Source organism: Cydia splendana, chromosome 5, assembly GCF_910591565.1.
Source record: "Cydia splendana chromosome 5, ilCydSple1.2, whole genome shotgun sequence".
Lineage (NCBI taxonomy): Eukaryota > Metazoa > Arthropoda > Insecta > Lepidoptera > Tortricidae > Cydia > Cydia splendana.
Genome location: NC_085964.1, coordinates 8,704,273 through 8,727,522, shown reverse-complemented (window position 1 = coordinate 8,727,522; position 23,250 = coordinate 8,704,273). Strand labels below are relative to the sequence as shown.

The 23,250-nt window shown below is 37.6% G+C and overlaps 1 protein-coding gene across 1 annotated transcript in view; it reads left to right on the top strand.

The window, feature by feature from the left end:
* Positions 1–541: 541 nt before the first annotated feature.
* LOC134790677 (large neutral amino acids transporter small subunit 2) overlaps positions 542–23,250 on the top strand; it is a 47,665-nt gene continuing 24,956 nt past the window's right edge. The window contains exons 1-2 of the mRNA XM_063761573.1: positions 542–896; positions 17,157–17,455. Of these exons, the coding sequence (XP_063617643.1) occupies positions 754–896; positions 17,157–17,455 (442 nt within the window). The 5' untranslated portion in view covers positions 542–753. The remainder of the gene's footprint in view (positions 897–17,156; positions 17,456–23,250) is intronic.

The window sequence follows — 23,250 nt, the reverse complement described above, 5'->3', positions numbered from 1 at the left end:
GTAATAATAATGTAGAGTTCTAGTGGTTAGCTCTTCCTATTAATTATTAAAGATGTTTAATGTCGCAGGTACTCTTAATTTGCGTCCCGCGTCTCTATTATGTAAGAACGTTCAAAGAAAAATAAATTTTCCTCAACAACCAGGAAAATAAGAAAATTGAGAAGTAATTCAGTTTGTCGTAGATATTTCTAAAATCTAGTGATTTATACATTTTATACTGACTTAGGTACTTACTTAATTTATAATTATAAGTATTCAGGTTTTTCGCGCTGAAATGATGAGTCAGAAAATAACCAATTTATCTATTGCATTTTCCAGTATCTCTACCTAAAAGCAAGATCTCTACCAATTTGTTCCATTCAAATTTCGCCGGCGCCCATTCGTTCGGCGTGGCCCACCAGAATTTCGCCGTCTTTGTCGCAAGCCCGTGTCCCCCAATATTGCATCTTTGTCAGACGGCGTGCGTACTCGGCAGCATTCGGCGCTCCACAAGTCCCCCTGTCAGTGTCAGTCCCTCGAACACGAGCCGCCGTGTGGCCGACTCGGTAATGTCTGACGTCAATGCAACTTTGCCCATTCCGGTTCCGTAAAAAATGGTGACAGAAAGTGATTCAGTCTTGTAAGAGAGCCCGCGGCGAGGTGTCGTAGTACTCGTAGTTGCTAATCACAGAGCCGGCGCGCACTACCGCCGGAACGCGATCGCGTCTAACCTGCCCACGTGCGTTTGGCGTTTACGCGATTGATTTTTGCGGAATGGGTGAACAGACGCACGGCGGCGGCGAAAAAGTGGTTTTGAAACGTAAAATAACACTGTTCAATGGAGTGGGGATTATTATTGGGACGATCATCGGCTCCGGCATTTTCATTTCTCCTGCGGGAGTTTTCAACAACACCGGGTAAGCTAGTGTTTAAATTTCCCGCCTGTCTTGCATCATCCATTTGTGTTTATAGATCTCGCACGTGACGGCTCCATGGCAACCGGTTGAAAGTTTTCCAATTATACAATAAAACGGTCACGGTTTTGATTAACGTTTAGACAACTCGGGCCAAGAGATTTTTTGTTCAGATTCCTAAGTTGGTTTGGTAAAATGGCTTTACTTATATCTAATATATTTAAACGAGCAATTATTGTTTAATTATTTATACATATATACAGGGTGTAATCGTTAAGTGTAGCCAGGCGACAATTCCGTAAATATAACAGATATCAGAAAACTTCCAATTGATATCGAAAGTGCGTTACCCAATGAGTAAAATTACATTAACGATTACAGCCTGTATATTTTTATATATATTTCGGCGGTCTCGGAAACGGCTCTAACGATTTCGATGAAATTTGCTATATGGTGGTTTTCGGGGCGATAAATCGATCTAGCTAGGTCTTATCTCTGGGAAAACGTGCATTTTTGAGTTCTTATATGTTTTCCCTCAGACTTGTTTTCCGAGCAAAGCTCGATCTCCCGGATATTGATTATTATTTTAGGTACCTTCATTATCAATTTTTATTTATTTATTTTTTATTATTTTATTATCAGTTAATTATTATTAACTAAAGTACCTAATTGATTGAATGTCTGGCTGAATTACGTTGATTTTCAAATATTAATGTAGACAACTTTAATAATATTAAATTATTCCAATAGGTATTTAAGTTGACTTTTGATTGCGACCGAGGAAATACACTTATGAGGAAAAATTAGGTGACATATATAATAACATACTCGTAAATGTACCGTAACAGCAGAGTGAGTGAGAGTGAGTGAGTGAGAAGAGTGAGTGAGTGATAGAGATTTGCTTCCAGGGGGCTCACTTAACTCTGCAGCTTACTTTACAAAGCGCCAAAATCATATTTTACATATTTCTTAAATCATATTTTTTAAGACCGCCTGCTGTTACCTAATTATATTTCTGTTTTAAATTTCTTTGGAAGTTTACATGTACCCTAAAGTGTATTGATGCAATAGTCTAGCTAGGTCTTATCTCAAGGAAACGCGCATTTTTGAATTTCTATATGTTTTCCGAGTAAAGCTCGGTCCCCCATATATTAAATACGTTCTCGAACTCATTATTTGCGAAATTCCGTAGCATAATTTTTGCACTTACTTGGTGAATGTAGGTGATCAACAAGGCCTTGCTATTTGCCCAGTATTTATTAGAGAGGTAGGTATGTTGGAGTAAATGGCAATGAATTGGTCATGATGGTGACACATGTCACGATCATGACCTCTCGGCAATTATTGAATCATTCCATGTCAGATTTAATTCACATGGCAACTACGGTCTTGCTATACTTATACCTATCTAGTAGATGCCTTTATTGTACCGACCTACATATGTAGGTATATGGTAAATAATGTAAATATCGATCACTTTTTCATGCAGATCTGAGTTTAACTGGAGTTTCCTCTTTCGGAAAAGACCATACGATAAATGTAATACAAGAACAAGCTAAAAGACCGTCACCTACATAGAAGTTATTTACGTCACGATATTGTCATAGGTATTTAAATATATCCCTTACTACTCTTAAATACGTCCGAAAATAAAAAGCTGCGAACGCTGGAAGCGCTGATGGTGGCCTAGCGGTAAGAGCGTGCGACTTTCAATCCGGAGGTCGCGGGTTCAAACCCCGGCTCGTACCAATGAGTTTTTTGTAATTTAGGTTGGTATTCCACCTGTCCAATATCTTGTTCCAATATGCATTGCGTCTCACTAAGCAAAATGTTTTGCTTTTCGGTGAGGGAAAACATCGCGACTAATCCCAATAAAGGCCTAGTTTCCTCTCTGGGCTGAGGTCAGATGGCAGTCGCTTCCGTAAAAACTAGTGCCTACGTTAAATCTTGGAATTAGTTGTCAAGCGGACCCCAGGCTCCCATGAGCCGTGTCAAAATACCGGGATAACGCGAGGAAGAAGAAGACTCATAAATACGTCCCTTACCCTATAAATAAAACATTATTGATGGTGCCTATACTTACCTATAAGGCGCTTTTATACCACCTATTACGGTGGACGTAAGGTCCACGTCCACGATATGCCGGTATCTACATGACTGTAAAATATTAATATTATTCGTTTACGTCCCGTAAAAAGGGCTTGTGCACAAATCACGCGAGGTTCGATAGGGGGTGGGGGGGTCACGAAAAAATCACGATAGATCACGTTGGGGGAGGGGGGGTATAAGGAAACCTCACGTGTATTTTTTTACTGTGAACGAAACTATGAAAAAAACACCTACCACATGAGTAGATACTTTTTCTCGGTTTCGTTAAACATAAATCTTCACTCTGCACTTCAAAATAGCGAGTCTATTTAACGAAAATAGAAAAATAAACAAGATTTTCAATATACAATACAATTTTTCTTAAAATTAGGTCGAATAAAAAAAAAAAAAAAAAAATACACGTGAGGTTGTGTGGGGGGAGGGGGGGTAGCGAAAAACCTCACCAAATATCACCAGGGGGGAGGAGGCTGTAAAAAAGTAGCCGAAAACACCTCGCGTGATTTGTGCACAACCCCAAAGACCTGGACGTCCAGAATGAATTATGGAAGCTTTGTTTTAAGTAGGTAAGTATATTAGAATATTTAAAACTTCCGCGTTTTGATCACATAAATATTAACTCACATTTATAGACGTGTCTATCGCGAATTTATTTTATTACCTTTATTTACCGATGTTTCGTTCGACACAGGTTTCACTGGTCGTGGTCGGCTATCCTAATCTGTGTCGAAACGTCGGTAAATAAAGGTAATAAAATTCGCAATAGATCCGTCTATAAATGTGAGTTAATATAGGTATATTATATACCTATAAAGGTAACATTCCATTTCCAACCGCAGCTGCAATACTGCTCCGACATTACTGCAGCGGCCTGAAAGCGTCGGTGTTATTGTCAATTTCCATACATAATTTACGTACAAAATTGCCATCGCAACGGTTAAAGCTGACATAAAAATGTATATTAAAGTTTAGTGAATACAAACCTTTTATATCATGAATGGTGCGATTACAGATACGAGTAGGTCTATCTCAACCACTGTTGTTTCCATTGCTTACCGTGATCATATCAAACCAATATAAGTCGGACCTTCGGTTACTCAAAGTTATTACGAATATCACGGCCAAGTTTACTAAAAGATACGCAGTTAAGATATCATGGTATCTGAATAATAGAGCAACACTATACACGTCAATGTTATGACCACTAAGCCGCTGGATAATCGTCTCAAGTAGAGATGCAACGGATAGTGTTTGGCCGGATACCGGATAATCGGCCTGACCATCGGCCGAATATCCGGTATCCGGCCGCCGAACATTCGGCCAGCGGAACTATACCTACATTTCGGTTTTTCAGGTGCGCATTCTGCAGGTTTGACCTGTTTCCTAGTTTCCTGTTCGCGCGGACACATTTCTAGGTTCGAAATGAGTGCGCGTGCAAGTCAGTGGAATGTTTAAATTGTTTAAAAATATTAAACAAGTACGACTATGACCGTGTCTGTTCCTTAAATCCAATTTGTTTACTCCAAAATCAAGCAATGTTACTATCCGGTATCCGGCCGGATAGTAGGTCACTATCCGGTATCCGGCCGGATAGTAAATTAATAGCCGGATAGGCCGGATACCGGATAGTAACCGAATATCCGGTGCATCTCTAGCCTCAAGTTTCAGCATCCGTTATCTAGATATGTTGATTGTATTTATTTCTGCTATCTTTATTGCCGCTCAAAGGTGATACGAGCATTCTGCTCCTTCTCCACGTACTCATATTATATGCTACATTGTTTCTTTGTAATGTAATGTTGTTTAAAGTTTATACATATATAATAAAACGCTTTACTACAACCGGTAAGCTTCCATAGAACAGTTTCCGATTGGCTTTTGGGAGGTGGAAGATTATTTCTGCCTACCTGTGAGCATATAGGTATGTTATATTTTTATTCGTGCATGTTGAATATCTTATTTACTGAATGTTACTGTTAAATTCAACTTATAAATTCAAAAATACATCATGTACATTTTTTTGAAGCATAGGAATTCTGTATTAGCTATAAACGGAAACTGTTTAGGCTTATGTGTTAACTTAATGCGCATACATGCTTTGAATAGCATTTCCAAAACCTGTACTGAAAATAATTATTTCATGTAATAAATGTTATCTGTTTTGTGTGCCTAATAATAAAAAAAAAAGAAATAAAATAAAACTTGAATTATGGGCAAAATGTAAGCGGTTTAACAGCAGCAACTTTGTCTTAATTCAAAATGTTCCCTTTGTCGTAAAAGCGTTAATTGTTGATCTTGTTATTCAAGGCGAGAATGGTGGGTGAATGGGTTCTCTTATTTATCGCCGAAAATGTTATGGCCGATTATCACTTCCCAACTCACGTTTGAAACAAGACATATAATTGTACTTCAACTGTGAACACGAAATTATGTGACGGCATTCATAAAGTGTTGAAGTGTCAGAATAATCACAACCATCAGCCAAATCCTACTAGAAAAAGCGTAAGCGAATTCAATGAAATGTTAAAAAATGATTCGTTATCTGGTTTGAAGACATGTAATATTTTACAAAATGCCAAGAGCACTGTATCTACTGAAGTCTTGGAATGTTTGCCGTCTACGTCTGCATTAAAACAAGTTATTTATCGCCAAAAAAGAAAACAGAATATTATTAAACAGCCCACTGATATTACTTTTGAGATCAACAGCGCACACACTAATATTAATAATGTAAATTTTATTGTAAAAGATCATACGTTCGACACTAATAAAAGGATTTTGTTGATGTCCACACCTTATATGATATCAGCTTTAAGCCGTGCGACATACTGGCTTTTAGATGGCACTTTTAAAGTTGCACCCAACATATTCAAACAGCTATATACCATACATGGAAATATTTTTACGGACAATAAAAAAACATTTCCGTTGTGCTTTTGTTTGTGCACTAATAAAGACAAACGCACATATGGCACAATGTTTGAACTATTGATAGAATACGGCAATGAGCACGGTATCCATCTTGTTCCAAAAATATGTGTGTCGGATTTTGAAAAAGCTGCAATACTGATTCGAGTCTTCGATCAACTTTTGAAGGAATTTATTTAGAAGGATGCCATTTTCACTTGGGGCAAATTTTATACAGGTACCTTTTTTTGTTGTAATACCTACTTTTTTATAAGACTTATGTGTTATTTGTTTTTTATCACATAAATAGTCGGTTCCGGTTTGCTCACGGTTAACCTAACACGCTCCTCCTCGCTTCGCTCGTCGTCGCACCTAACTGGACTCTGCGACATAGAGATTTCTGTTACTATACTTATTTTTTTTTAGGCAAGTTCAAGATCAGGGTTTCGCCAAAAGATACGGAAGCGACATACAGTTCAACAAAGAGGTGAAGTGTTTGTTGGCACTATGTTTTCTTGAGGAATCTGAAATATTCGTATATTTCAACAAGATCCTGAAAGTTTTAAAGATCCAGATTGGCAACAATTAGCTCATTGGTTCGAGAAGAATTATGTTCACGGAACATCAACCACACAAGCAAAATATCCACCCAGTTTTTGGTGCTGCTATGAAACAAATAAAATGAATGTACCACGAACACAGAACTCGGCGGAAGCCAGGCATAACAAAATAAACACTCTCATTGATAAAAGTCACCCTGGTGTTTATCAATTGATAAAAGAATTAATAAAGGAAACGATTGCCAATCAAGGAGAAATAGAAACTATATTAACCGGTGCCCCACCAGAATCGAAGAAAAAAAAGTACTTAGACAAAGAAGAAAGAATCAACAGAATTCTTGAACATAAATCTGGTGTTCTGCCTTTTCGCAGAACTATTTTTGGTGGAATTTCATTTGCCAACCAAAATTTCGCCGACGTTTCACTTTGACAACTAACGATTAGCAAATTTTTGTATGGCAACGTTTCAATTGGTAGAATTATTGTAAAGCAGATTATTATAACGCCTCTAAACTTTTGGGAGACTTATCATTTGCCAAATCTTTCACTTGGTCGAACAACTCTTGGACGAATAACGTTTCGTTGGAGCTACAGTTCGCTTTTCATACATTAGGCAAGTTACAAATAAGAAAAAGATACATACCAAACAATCAAAAATAGCCGAGTTGTTGTACTTTTTATAATGTATATTTTAATATTTGAAGCCAGTGGCAGCGAGCGAGCGAAGCGAGCGAGCAAGACCTTCCGGCAGAGCCGACTTGGATATGGTTAGGTTAGAAGACTAGTCTTCGAGGTTATTTTTTTTTCAACAACCCGAAAAACGTAATTACACAACAACTTTCGGGTCAAATATCTCGGCCATTTTTGATTTTAGAGGAAAGTTTATTAAGAAAAAAGTGATTATTTCAACAAAATCATGTATATTATTCTAAGTGTTTTGAAACCCCTATGTTTTTCTCATTTTCTCAAAAAAAATTAAAGTCCCAGAAACGGCCCCCCTTTGGTACAGTACAGTCTGACCAAATGAAACAATTGGTAAACAATAAACAACTAAGTGTATATTATGCCAACTAAAACATTCTACGACATGAAAGTTGGCATTTTGAAAATTGGCATTATAAAACACAGACCAAACGTTTAGTTGGTAAGTGTGCGGTTGGCAAATGAAAAAAAAAGATTTGAAAAGTTGGGAAATGAAAATTCGGCGAAATAAAAATCCGCCAAACGTGAGTTGGGAAGTGATAATCGGCCATACCATTTTCGGCGATAAATAAGAGAACCCATAAATCTACTACTCAGAAGAAAAATTATTGATGTGCATTGCTGCCAATTTAAAAGTATAGTGGTATTTTTGAGATTCTTGCTTAAATAAAAAACGAATGGTAAAAATTAACTTTTTTTTTTATTATTATTCCCAGTTGTGTTTTTCAGAGAAAAAGTACCTACCACTATCAGTGTTGACTAAAGCCGAAACTCATTATTAGCATATAAAAATATTTATAACTTTAATATTTCCTACCAAAAAATATGTAGGTATGGGTAGGTATGTATCTTTTTCTTATTTGTAAGCCAAATGTACGAAATGCGAACTGTAGCTTCAACGAAACGTTATTCGTCCAAGAGTTGTTCGACCAAGTGAAAGATTTGACAAATGATAAGTCTCCCAAAAGTTTAGAGGCGTTATAATAATCTGCTTTACAATAATTCTACCAATTGAAACGTTGCCATACAAAAATTTGCTAATCGTTAGTTGTCAAAGTGAAACGTCGGCGAAACGTTGGTTGGCAAATGAAATTCCGCCAAAAATAGTTCTGCGAAAAGGCAGAACACCGGGTGAATGTCCTCTTGTCCAGTTAACACACCATAGCAACTAGCAACAGGGTCAAGGCCTCAAGGCTTCGTTTTTAACTTGCTCGGACACCTGTCGCTAAATGAAGCCACCTGCTTCCACGCCTACGTTAAAGCGAATTACATTACTATTTAATAGTTATTTTCACCACACCAACTGGTAAAGGCTTTCTTGATTGTTCAAAACTGATAGCAAACTTGCTTTATTCACATATGTGACGCAAAATAATCAAATGCATATTTTGAGTTGTTTTCTTATGTTTGCTGGTAGAATTGACTTTGAATGATACATATTTAATAACATTCATTTGGATTTGATTTAGTTTGATTATCTTACAGCAAAACTCTACTATTTACTTACCGTCGATTTACACAATGTCATTTATAGTGTTTTATTATTATTTATTGATTCCATTTCATCTTTTTTTAACGGTGAGGCTTGACTTGAAGCTGGCGACCACTTGCAAGTAGTTGCGACAGTCTTTTTACGACACTACTTAATGAATAATTAAAACAGAGATTAAATAACAAAATAAATAAATTATAAATCTAGCCCTAAATTAGCCTGAGGCATTAAATTGTTCCCAGGACGCTGGCCGCGTTCCCCCTCTGCACAGTGAGGCTGAGTTTTTGTGCAAAAAATGCGCCAGCTCGTAGGTCGCCAGACACCCAGACCAGTTTGGTAGACATTTCTTTTACTAGTTTTTTGGTGCCTGACGACCAAGGACCACACTATATACCTACCAACCTTCGTAGCTTTAAAGTAAGGCTTAAGGCATAATAAATAGCCGCGTATCAAGTATTTAAATTATCCGCAAATTGCCTTCGTTGAAATTCCTACCAGGGCACTTTGAATGTTTTTGCAAGATCGGTAATAGTTCGACGATGATGATCTACTTTACTACTTACTAGTCAGCTAGCTAACTAAGTAACCATGTTGATAGTGCCCTCAATTCGACCCGCATGATCGATCTGATGATTCTTGTTTATGAATGACTTCCTGCGTTACTTTCTACTTCTTGGTTAGAAGTTGCAGAATGTGCAGCGGAGTTTATGATCAGAAAATTAATTATAACTTTCCAATCATAAAGCAACATTTGCGTCGGGAGAGCCATATAAAATATGCCGTAGTTGATTGCATATTTTTTGGGTTCCGAAGGGTGATATGCTATTACAATCCTCCGCTGATTGGTCTGTCTGTTACTAAGCGTCTTCCTCGAAGTGCTTCCCGCGTGGATCCCATAATTTAACCTTCGAATTTGATTTCTGGGAAATGTACATTGTAATGTAGGTACCTAACTGCCCGTTTTTAGGAAGATCTCAGGTTTTAACATTTAAGCTCAGCAAGTTGCGTAGCCTAAACACAGTACCTACACGACTGAAAAGGTCTGTATATGACAATAAATACTATAATATGTATGTCTATGTTTTTTAATGATCAAAATTTAATATAGCTACTTACCTAATGTTTTTTTTTATTTGTTTATTATGTTTATCATATGCTCCTCATAAGTTAACCTGTTGGGAACTCTAAAAGGCAACCGCGTAAACTTATTGAATTTGGGATTTATTATTACCTATGAGTGATAGACAACTACATAGTTAGAGAAAAAAAATACAGCAGATTAATACAAATACGTTTTTAAAGAAAATATTTATTTTGACAAACTTTTATTTTCTTAGATAGTCTGTTTTCAATTATGTCAATAGAGGCTATACATTACACATGCCTACTCAAACGTCCCTGAAACCTGTGCAGTGTAACCTCAGTGTAGGTGAGGTCAGTGCTTCGATCACTTAGTATGGAGGCAGGTAGCCTACAAAGAATTAGGATCAAGTTACACGCGAGTATAATCTGTCAACTGTGTGGAGCTATGGCTAGGGTTTAATTACTGATCTATGCGTATCATGTTACACATACATAAAAGATACAAAGTTAGATATGTACAGTCAGCATCAATAGAGCATTCTCGAATTGCTCTACAAAAAGGGGTGTGTATCTACTCTACTACATATCTATATGTAAACAATTAGCAGAGTAGAAGATGATTTTGAACGCGGCCTGTAGGTTAATATAGGTAGAGGGTGGTAGATAGGTAAATGTGCCTAGCGTAATATCGATAACAAAAAGCTGTTACCAGCTCTACACTGAGCTCTTTGTATCTAATGCAAATAGGACCTGATAAAACTCTAATTTACCTTATGTATACTATTTAGTAGTGGGTTATCAACTTATCAGACATATTAGTGTTACCCGCATGAGCTTTGGGGAGTACACAAGTACTCGTGACTTGAATAATGGACTTAAACTTTATCAAAATAGACGTCGCATGTGAAATGTGAAGCAATTTGCAAGAAAACTGAGTGTCCGATATCTGATAGCCGTTTTGGCATCACTTGGGTAATTTTAGTGAGGCAAGCACTCACGCGGACGTGTACCGTCGACTGGTTAGATCATTTTCCCAAATAAAAATCATAATTTACCTGTAGCATACTTTCTATTCGCATTTTTTCCTATTCTTAATTTACACCAGACGCATTAATTCCTAACATGATTTTTCCATTCGCATATTTTCCCATTAGACAATTTAGCCACTCACAAATATTTCTTACGGAGTTTATTCTATAATCAAAAAATCGATTACCCCACCCCACTTTCTTTTCAAAAAACATTTAGTTCACAACTTACCTAACCTATTAATTTAGTGTGACGTCCATAAAACCATTACACTTTGGGAAAAAAGTGTAGGTAGGTTAGGTTCGTTAGGTAGCTTCAGATGCCCGAAGGGCAAACCGCCCAGATATAGGAGCCCCGCGAAGCGGGGCTCCGTCTAGCTAAGTTGTAAACTAAAAGTTGAAAACAAACAGTGCGGTGGGACTATGGTAATATGTGACGTCCCACGGTCAAAGGTACCTTATGGCGGGTATGGAGTTATGCATACCCCAGTAATCTACAATAAATAAGCTATCGATAACACAAAAGATCAACCTTCTAGGTTGCGTAGTTACAGAGATATGATTTTTTGAAAATAATGTTGTGAAATGAGCAACTTTACGATAGAGAAGTTTTAAGTTTAGCCGCCTAAAAAACTATGTTCCTGAAGTAAGTTACATAGTTGACTACAAATAATAATACCTTATATATCTGAGATTAAAAAAATATTGCGACTTGTTCTGTAATGCAAATAGAAACTTTTGATATCGACTGATTTATGTGTATACTAACCAATCTCTTGAAAATAAAGTTTTATTTCATTTTTACGATTGATTGCAATGAGCTCTCAAGATTTAAATTTTATCTATTAGAAAACGACACTGACAGACAGTTTAAGCAAAAAACAATACCGATTTAGAGGTGAAAATGTATTTTCTGACTTTTTCATATAAAATCACAAAATTGAATATTTTTACTTTTAATGTGACACACAATCAATTTTTCTGAGCACATATGAAAGAAATTCTGTCATTCAAATGAAATAAATCCTAAAACCCCAACTAAATACTATATTTAACCCCTTATGCCACTTTAAACTTACATAACAATAACAGTATTTGCTCCATACATTTACGAAAAGGTACCTTATGGAAATAAATCTAATAATACATCACTACAAAATATCAATCATATTACAGTTTATCTTTTATGAATAGAAAATATTAATTTACATTAAACTGCCCCAAATTTAATTAGTTCTTCGTCATAATAATCTTAAAAAAGACCAATAATTTGTATGTAATGAAAAGGTACCTTGTGGTCAAGTTACATGATGAGGCATGATGATGATGGAACAGTTAGGATAAACTAATAATATTTTGGGGTTAAGATGGTATAAATCGTCTATTTCTTATCAATAATATATTTCGGTTGCTATTGAAGATAAGCGGCATTGAGGTTCAATGACCTCAGATATTCCATAAGGTAATGCGTCGGGTATTGGCATTTTTCAGCAAACCAATGGCTGATTTACTGCATGCGACCAAACCAAATGAAGATTATTCTAGTTAAGAAAGACTTGACGAGAGTAACTTTGGTATAAGGGTCAAACAGATCACTGTGTTATGTCTTTCCTGTAGACATACACAAGACTTAAGGGCTATAAAGGTTAATTTTCTTATTTAACCCTTATCCACGTGAAAAGGTCCTCCTTTTATTTAGAGAACTATGATAAAATCATTGCTTACATGCCCACAAGCTGTTAACTATTGCCCACAGGAGAGAAAAATGTGCTGTTCGCGATAACACACTAGTTTTCTCTCCTGTGGGCAATAGTTAACAGCTTGTGGGCATGTAAGTAATGATTTTATCATAGTTCTTTAAATAAAAGGAGGACCTTTTCACGTGGATAAGGGTTAAATAAGAAAATTAACCTTTATAGCCCTTAACTCTTGTGTATGTCTACAGGAAAGACATAACACAGTGATCTGATTGGCCCATAATAGCAATCTACTTGGATTTGTGATGTCGGTCTATGTACGGTTATAATATTTGCGAGGCGCCCCAACCAGAACTGAAATTATCAAATTAGTTTTGCAGAATGCTAATACAGTTACCAATCTACCAAACTTCTTTTCCCGTATTGACTAGTTTTTTTGGGAATTTTCAATCCTTTTTCCATAAGGTACCTTTTCTACTAAACTCTGAGACGACATTACTAGGCTTATAACTAACTTATAACAAAAATAAAAACAGGTAAACAAACGTTACGCATTAAGGTTTCAGATCACACAATAAAAAAAAATTGAGCATTTTTTCACCTCTTTACAAAACATTTCATATCTCCGAAACTAGAAACCCTCATAAGGTACCTTTTCCCGTGGAACGTCACATATTATCGCCTAAGAAATAATAATAAAAAGAATGCGAATAAAACGACTTGGAAAGTATTAATTATGAGAAAAATTTAACCTAGGAATTAATGCGTCTGGTGTAAATTAAGAATAGGAAAAAATGCGAATAGAAATTATGCTACAGGTAAATTATGATTTTTGGAAAATGATCTAACCAGTCGTACCGTCAACCTGTCGACATTGCGTGGTTTTTGCGACTTAAGTACCTACCTACTATTTTATATTTTTTCTTGGCTTGAATACCTATGTACAAACATAGGTACCTACATTTCACATTCGCTGTCGCGGTTGCGACCTATAAGGTAGAATGAAAAAAAAACCGTCCAAGTGCGTGTCGGCCCACGCATATGGAAGGTTCCGTATTTTCATACGATATGAAAAAGCTTCGCGGCACTTACGTCCTTTTTTAAAGGACATAAGATTAACATTTATGTCTCAACCGATCATATTCAAAACAGTTTTTGTGGAAAGTAATATTAAGCCATGTTTTCTTTTATTTTTATTTATTGAGAGTACAAAACGATTATTTTCAAAAGTACTTATACCTACACTTAATCAAAATGTTTTAAAACTCCTATCATGAAGTGCCTCACATTGATTTTTACTGAATTTATTTTTCCACTTTTGGACTTGCTCATTTATTGTATAATAAGCGTTATAAAATGAATATAAAACTAAAGATAACTAAAGCTAAAAAAAATAAAAATACCTATCAAATTTTGCGCCCTTGGTAGGGTGCCCATCACGCAGGCAGCGTTCCCGCGCTGAATTGCTATGGCCAATCTTTGCGCGAGAAAGCTGCCTGCGCGAGGGTCACCCGCGGGGAGAGTTGGGTTATGAATGGGGAGAGAAGGCATGAAAGGGGGGTGAGATGGGATTTTAAGGCTACTGCTACAAAAATAATGTAGGTATTCCAATTTAAAATGGAGCTATACTTAGTAATACTCATAATAAAAAAAGTCGATCCAACAATCTTCCTAAATCACCTTTGTATGAAAACCCATCCTCACCCCAATTACGAGGGACTACGGGGTGAGGTGGGATTTCCTGTTTATCGTCAAAGTTATGAAATGGAACTACCCAAAATAAAATAAAAACTAAAATACAAACGTCCGGAACACTTATTATACAGGGTGGTCCAAACCTTGACGTCCAAAAATTTTTTTTAGATTCCTCTAGTCGTGGGCCATCAGAATATACCCCATGTATATTAGCCGATTTTTTGTAGTTTTCGAGTTATGAATTTTTGAAGTTTTGTTTGGTTAAAATTTTGGGGGTGAAGTAATTTACTCATAAAAAAAAACTATTAGAGTTTCTTTTAATGTTTCTTTTTGTAACATACTCCTTAATAAATGACGTAATTATTTTTTTAAAAAATCAGCGTCCTCACGTTGATACCAGTTGTAAAAAAACATGCCAGAAATATTTTTTTTACGCTCAGGCATTTCAAGCTTAGATTTTGCGCTTAAATAAAAAAGAAATACAAGCTGTTACAAGGACTTCTGCTGATTTTAAAAACTGATAGACCCTAAGTGTTTTACAAAAAGGTAAAAAAAAGTGACACTTAATAGTCGAAATTTGACAGAATCGGCACTCAAAGGAACTGAGGTCGAAAATTCCCAAATTAGTGATTCACAAAAAAAAAAACGGTTGTATTATTCCTAACTTTAATAAAACACAGAAATTACCACGATGAGTCAATGTTGTGACATGCGATAAGCGGATCATCATTTGGGTAAGCTTAATCATTATCTTAACTGGACCCGTGTCGCGGCGTGGCTCATCTGCTTTGAGAGTTCTCAGGATCGATGTCTGAGATGTCGAGGTAGAGTCTGTGCGGAAAGAGAAGAGTCGTGGCAGAAACAGGAACTAACATTTTAAATTTTATATGGCAATCAAACCTTTGACACCTGTCTTGTAAAAAGTAAACAAACATCTGTCATTGTATATTTTTATTAACAAAAGGTTCATTTTTACCTGCTCCCACCCCGCCGACTACTGTCTCCATAGACACTATTGTTTAATAAGTTCACCCCTTTACCTCTAATTAGTATTATCAGTGACAGTTGCTCATTGCTCAATGCTTTCGTCAGATTCGCATATGTTGCTACTGTATTCGTTATGTTCTGTTTTTGAAATCTTCTTACACTCTTAGTGATTATGCAGAAATGCATTATTATTATGGTGTACTTTTTTAACTGAGGGCCATCGCGCCTCAGAATTTTCGTCGTGGGGGCGCCGAGGGGTTGGTGGGACTGTATCTGGTTGCTGCTGTTAGGGCTAAACACCTGGAGCCTGGCTCCCGCGGGCCGGATTGGAACGCTGTCGGCGGGCCGGATTAAAACGCTTCGCGGGCCGGATTTGGCCCGCGGGCCGGGGTTTGAAGAGCCCTGGTGTAGCCCAAGGAAACGGGTGTTTAGCCGCAAGACTCTATCGTGAACAGTTAGAGTACCGTGGAGAACCACGACAACATTACCCGGATCACAGAGTGTTCATAAATACCCACCAGACGCTGATGGCTGGACGTCAGCAACCTCGCGAAGGAGTACCAAGAGTAGATCCAGATAGGAGGGAAGAAATTTTGGCGGAAATCCAAAGAGACCCCTCTACGAGTTCAAGGAGAATAGCTCATAGGACTGCAATAGATGCAATATCTTCTCTTTCCGCACAGACTCTACCTCGACATCTCAGACATCGATCCTGAGAACTCTCAAAGCAGATGAGCCACGCCGCGACACGGGTCCAGTTAAGATAATGATTAAGCTTACCCAAATGATGATCCGCTTATCGCATGTCACAACATTGACTCATCGTGGTAATTTCTGTGTTTTATTAAAGTTAGGAATAATACAACCGTTTTTTTTTGTGAATCACTAATTTGGGAATTTTCGACCTCAGTTCCTTTGAGTGCCGATTCTGTCAAATTTCGACTATTAAGTGTCACTTTTTTTACCTTTTTGTAAAACACTTAGGGTCTATCAGTTTTTAAAATCAGCAGAAGTCCTTGTAACAGCTTGTATTTTTTTTATTTAAGCGCAAAATCTAAGCTTGACATGCCTGAGCGTAATTTTTTTATTTCTGGCATGTTTTTTTACAACTGGTATCAACGTGAGGACGCTGTTTTTTTTTTATAATTACGTCATTTATTAAGGAGTATGTTACAAAAAGAAACATTAAAAAAACTCTAATAGTTTTTTTTATGAGTAAATTACTTCACCCCCAAAATTTTAACCAAAAAAAACTTCAAAAATTCATAACTCGAAAACTACAAAAAATCGGCTAATATACATGGGGTATATTCTGATAGCCCACGACTAGAGGAATCTAAAAAAATTTTTTGGACGTCAAGGTTTGGACCACCCTGTATACGCCATTCAGTTTGCATATGTAAAAATAAAATGTTATCGAGTTTTGAATGTCAGTTTTGCGCCTACTCACCCCATTTTACGGTTCTAGATAAAATTAGTAGAGATCTGTTATAACAGTCTAGACACTGTAAGGAATATTATCTTGATTAATGAGCATGAGCTAGACATGTCATCTATGTTTACAAAGTATGACTTAGTTTAACCATTAGATCTTTACGCAGTGAACCGTAGAACTAGAATGGGGTCAAGCACGGGTCAAGTGATATAATTATAAATGCACTACCTTACTTGTATGTAGATTTGACAAGTTTAGTGCTGCTCTACTATAACTTTTAACAAATTAGATAAAAATAGGTGATAAATTGTCAGCACAAACAAAGAAGTGGCAAATATTAAACATATTTCGTAGTTATCTGCAATGTTTATTGTACTCGATTAAGTATGGCAAAGCAAACCATTGTATTAAAGTGTTAGTGAGCCGGTCTGGTAGTATCGGAAAACCTTAAAAGTTTAGGCTCTTTAAAATCGTTTAAAATTTACCTTTACAGGTACTTTTAGAGTAAAACGCAATGAAATCTCGTACAAAATTTGATCTTTTAGAAATAATATTTTTTGTTTGGTTGCAGATCGGTAGCGGTGTCCCTACTAATATGGGTGGTCTGCGGAGTCCTATCCACGCTCGGAGCCCTGTGCTACGCGGAGCTCGGCACCTCCATAACCCGGTCAGGCGGGGACTACGCCTACATCCATGCAGCCTTTGGTCCGCTGCCCGCGTTCCTGCGCATGTGGATAGCGCTGCTGATCATCAGGCCCACGACACAGGCCATCGTGGCGCTGACCTTCGGCCACTACGTCGTCAAGCCCTTCTTCCCGGAGTGCGAGCCGCCGCAGGACGCCGTTAAGTTGCTGGCCGCTGTCTGTCTCTGTAAGTGGTTTTATGGTCGACATACCTAACAGCAGTGTTGGCCGAAAGTTAATGCGAATTGAAAATGTTGGCAATTAACCATTATAAATTGAACCTTAAACCGTAACGGACGATTACAGTTTACGATTCAATTTATAATGGTTAATGGCCAGCATTTTCAATTTGCATTAACTTTCGGCCAACACTGCCTAACAGGAATTAAGCTTCGTTATCCTTAACTTTGGGAAAGAGGAGAGACGATTGGGGTTTATTTTCTGCGTGTATTTGGCATATAGCCTCATTTAGGAGGATTTATCGTGGAAAACAGTATTATAAAAAAAAATGTATACGTTGATTACCAGAATACAAAAACAGTACAGTAGTGGAAGGAACAGAACAGTATGACACAGCAGTATGATGATGAGTATGAGTATGAACAGTATTATGGCATAGTCGTACCTTTTCCTTTTTTTCTGGAATGCGAACCACCGTAGGACGCCGTCTGACTGTGAGTTTTTTGTTTTATTGTCTAAAATTCTGATGGTGGGAATTTATGTTTCGCCGTTTCCTAGAATATATGATACTGACTATATAGGTACTGACTGCGATGACAATATATTGGCATATAAATACGTACGTTTTCTTATTCGATTTTAAGTTAATAATAATGGGAATTTTTAAAATTACTTATGTATAAAGTTTAATCGGTACTAAATCGGTACATAAGTACCACCATAAGTACGCACTACGCAATCATTATTGTACATACTTCTTGACCCTAATTAAATACTACTCTCACTAATTAAATTCGGAATGACCCTTTGGGTGTACCTATTTTCATCTAGAAGGCCCGAAGAACAAGTAAGGACCTATCCTAGTTAAACTTTAAACATGAAGATGTCATACATTATCTCAAGTTCTTCCTTTCCTTCCCTTTCTTACTTATCTTATCTGCCTTTACTTACTTTCTGATATCTTAATACACTAAAAACTATTTTATGGGAAGCTTTTTGATGTGTTCAATCCGCTCTACTAATGTAGATTGACTTGACCTATTGAGAGAAGTTAAATCGACACATACTAATTCAACATGGGAAAGTATACATTTTTTAAAAGCGAAATTTAGTTGTTAATAACCTTAAACGGGTTAAGAGAAATCTCTTGATATCTATGTATTATAAATGCGTATGTTGCTTGTTCGATACATTCTCTTTCTAGTAAATTAATGAACAGTGTGCGTACTGCGTACTTGCGTAGTGAAAGAAAACTACTACTAGGTACTCAATCATACAATACTTTCGTAGACACAGTCATGATTAATGTACAGGTATATTCGTTATTAAAGATGGAAAGTTTTAATAAGAATAATAAGCCAAGTGGACTTGAGTGCATTGCTCCCGTTAATTTTTGCTCATATTGACTTCTGACTCCAAGCTATCTCATCAATGCACATTTGATACAACTGTCGATTGCAAACGTTTATCTAAATGATCTTGTTTACTCTCAAACCAACGTGGGCAGGCAAACTGAGTTGTTGTGACTCCATCGGTGTGATCGGTTTTACGTCGCAGTATTGAGTGACTGGTATTGAATGCCGTTGTATTATTGATGTTCAAAATGATTACACTTTTGCGCCTTAACCCCTTGTAATAGGGCGAAAATGTATACATATATCTTTGACATCGAGCGTAGTACTTAGGTACATATATGTACGCACTTGTCGACGGAAGTAATTCATCCGCGAGATTCCTTAAGAAACGACCTGTTGAATGGTTAAGCGTGTTACTCCAGTGTTATTGGTGTCGCATACTGAGTGCTCTTTCAGTAAACCAGTATAAGATTAAGCTCGAAACTAGTAGCAAATGTGCGTTAGCGGGGATCACAATCATATCGCTTGATGTAAACTCGGTATTCAAAAAAATATTTTATCATGCCGCGTGCTGGTTCCCACGGTACGTGTTATTGTTTATACACCGGTTTACTACTATCTTAAACGTTGTGTACTTTACTTTTCCGACACTACATTAAACCCAATTACATAAATACTAAACAACAATCGTCTTTAAATAGTCATAAGTCTCATTACTAACGGAAAAATCAATACCAATACCTGATTAAGTACAAACTCAGTAGTTGGCTTTTTTAGCTTTTAATATGAATAAAGCGCCACCCTTTGTAAATTTTGATACCCTAATTTTAATAGTATGGACTGTGACAGTATTATAAAAGTGTAGTGTGTAAAAATACTTTTTAATGTCACAGCAGAGGATTGCAACTACCTCTAGGTACCCTCCATAATTGCAACACTTCCCTTAATATTCGTAGCTCGCTACGGCAAAACCTTTATATACTTAGGTCAAAACAATTACTCACAGGGAAATATACAATGAATGAAAAATCGAAGTTCATCCAAGACAAGCGGCTCAATAAACATAATTGACCGTTCGACGGTTCCTCTCACGTCGAGAGGAAGCGTCACTTAACCTAATTACCTCAAGGAACCGCTCGCTCGGAAAATCAACCAGATGCCGGCGAAAATTCAGTTACGATTGAGCTCAAATTAAGTAAAAGCACTGACAATGTTCGCTGAAGACGCGATTTAATTTGGCTTCTTTGGCTCGCTGGGTTTTTCCTAATTTGATTGACTTTGGCTAACAATTAATTAGCTGTTTTGTATTGACTTCCAACCTGCATGCTAGTTAGAATGAGGGCATTGGAAACTAACAGTTCCCTGTCGTCTATGAGATAATTTAATTTTTAGCAGGACTAGCACGAGGATGTTGTTATGTACCTACAGCGAGCCGCAAAATGGAATTCATTAGGGCGAGCGAAGCGAGCCCTATCACTATTCGACAAACTATGCATTCTTGTGGTACACTTTACGGAAAAACTATCGCACTGTGAGGTTTGAAATTTAACATAGTCATTTAAATTCATGTCTAGATGTGTTATCAAACATAAAAATATCATTTTATAAACCTAAAAAAATTAAATAAAGGAATAACACTTTGTATTACTACTAGCGCCATCTGTTAGAAAAATTATGAATTAACATTCGTGCTAATGTACTATGTGCTAACAACGATGAATACAAAAGTGGGTTAAAATTTTGGATTCTGACCCATCTCGCTTCGCTTGGTTTGATTCCCAATTTAACAATTAAGTTTCAGAGAATACTGGCACATTCAATCTTGCTGTATATTCTCTGCGGAGATCAATTTACTCGTATGTTCTGTTCTGTGACCCCGATGAACTGATCAGTCATGTTGTGTTAGCAAACTTAAATCGGGTATTTTCAGTTCGGGAAACAGTTTTAGTGTTACTATTGCTTGGAACTGCCAAAATTATAAATAAAGAAGATAAGCATATAAGGTAATACAAAGTTCAGTGACTTAGGGCCGATACAGACGGACTGCAACCCGACTGTAACTTGTATGGAAACTGCACGCCAATTGCAACGTCGGCGTGCAGTTCAACAAAATGACCCAGAACCCTGGCCGTACCTAGTGGAACTCTGGTTTGGTGCAACATAGGCCTACGCTGTTTTAGTAATTCGACACGTCTTGATGAGCACTTGGGAGAGCAGTATCCAAGATAAAGCTGATGCTGAACCCTGGCTGTACCTAGCGGAACTCAGGTTTGGTGCAACATAGAGACACGCTGGGTTGGACATCCGACTCGTCATGATGATCACTTGGTAGAGCAGTACCCAAGATAGCTGATGCTGAACCCTGGCAGTACCTATTGGAGCTCGGGTTTAGTACAACATAGGCACACGCTGTTTTGGTCATCCGACTCGTCTTGATGAGCACTTAGGAGAGTAGTACCCAAGATAGAGCTGATGCTGAACCCTGGCTGTACCTAGTGGAACTCAGGTTTGGTGCAACATAGGCACACGCTGTTTTAGTCATTCCACACGTCTTGATAGGCATTTGGGAGAGCAGTACCCAAGATAGAGCTGATGCTAAACCCTGACTGTACCTAGTAGAACTCAGGTTTGGTGCAACACGCTGTTTTGGACATCCGTCTCGTCAGAATGAGCACTTGGGAGAGCAGCATCCAAGATAGAGATGATGCTGAACCCGGGTGAGTTCCAATAGGTATTGGAACTCAGGTTTCGTTTTGTGCAACATAGGCAAACGCTGTTTTGGTCATCCGACTCGTTTTTAGGGTTCCGTACCCAAAGGGTAAAAACGGGACCCTATTACTAAGACTCCGCTGTCCGTCCGTCCGTCCGTCCGTCTGTCACCAGGCTGTATCTCACGAACCGTGATAGCTAGATAGTTGAAATTTTCACAGATGATGTATTTCTGTTGCCGCTATAACAACAAATACTAAAAACAGAATAAAATAAAGATTTAAGTGGGGCTCCCATACAACAAACGTGATTTTTGACCGAAGTTAAGCAACGTCGGGCGGGGTCAGTACTTGGATGAGTGACCGTTTTTTTTTGCCGTCTTTTGCATTATGGTACGGAACCCTTCGTGCGAGAGTGCGACTCGCACTTGCCCGGTTTTTTTAGCAATTGGGAGATACCCAAGATAGAGCTGTAGCTGAACCCTGGCAGTATTTAGTGGAATTCAGATAATCAGATTTGTTGTAATACATAGGCACACGATGTTTTGGTCATCTCACTCGTCTTGATGAGCACTTAGGAGAGTAGTACCCAAGATAGAGCTGATGCTGAACCCTGGCAGTACCTAGTGGAGCTCGGGTTTGGTGCAACATAGACACACGCTGTTTTGGACATCCGACTCGTCACGATGATCACTTGGTAGAGTAGTACCTAAGATAGCTGATGCTGAACCCTGGCAGTACCTAGTGGAGCTCGGGTTTTATACAACATAGGCACACGCTGTTTGGTCATCCGACTCGTCTTTTTTGAGCACTTGGGAGATACTCAAGATAAAGCTGTAGCTGAACCCTGGCAGTATTTAGTGGAACTCAAGTTTTTTGCAACATAGGCACACGCTGTTTTGGTCATCTCACTCGTCTTGATGAGCACTTAAGAAAGCAAATGATACGTAAGTTTATATGCGGAGCAGCATGATTACCGCCAGTAGGTGTCCAGACGGGATAGTTTTACGGTCAATTGTGTGGTGTAGACGCATAAATAAATTCAAGGACATTGGCTCGCTGACCCAACATTATGTAGGAAAGCCAGTTGGCTTCCTTACAAAAACTACTGGGCGACCGTGTAGGATGTAATAAGCGCTTATGAAATTGTATATTACGTGTGGATTATATTAAATTATATTAATGATGACAAAGTAAAAGCTCACACTTATAGACGGGTCTAACGCGAATTTTATTCAATTACCTTAATTTCCATTCACTTTTCGTCGGGTAGTTGCACAAATCTCTGTTTTGACATTTTGCTGGGACATCAGTCAGCCGCGACCACGACCAGTGAAACCTGTGTCGAAACGTCGGTAAATCAGGGTACTTAATTGAATAAAATTCGCGTTAGACCCGTCTATAAATGTGAGTTAATATGTGTTCAAAACGCGAAAGTTTAAAATATTATAAAGTAAAAGCTGTAACAGACAAGCGTACCGGACAGCGACCGGGGTCCGGTTAGTATATTTATTTTTTCTACTCGTCGACTGTAATTCTTGAATTAAGATTTCTTATACCAAACTGCAATTGGGTATTTTTAATGTATGGGCTACCAACTCAACTATAATATTCATATCGATACAGTTTAGTCAACTATAATGAAATTGACCAATCACAGGTCGCCGCGATCAAGAGGACGAAACAAAACCATAGCTCAAAATAATTATTTATTTTAGGTTGTATAGTAGAAACAATTC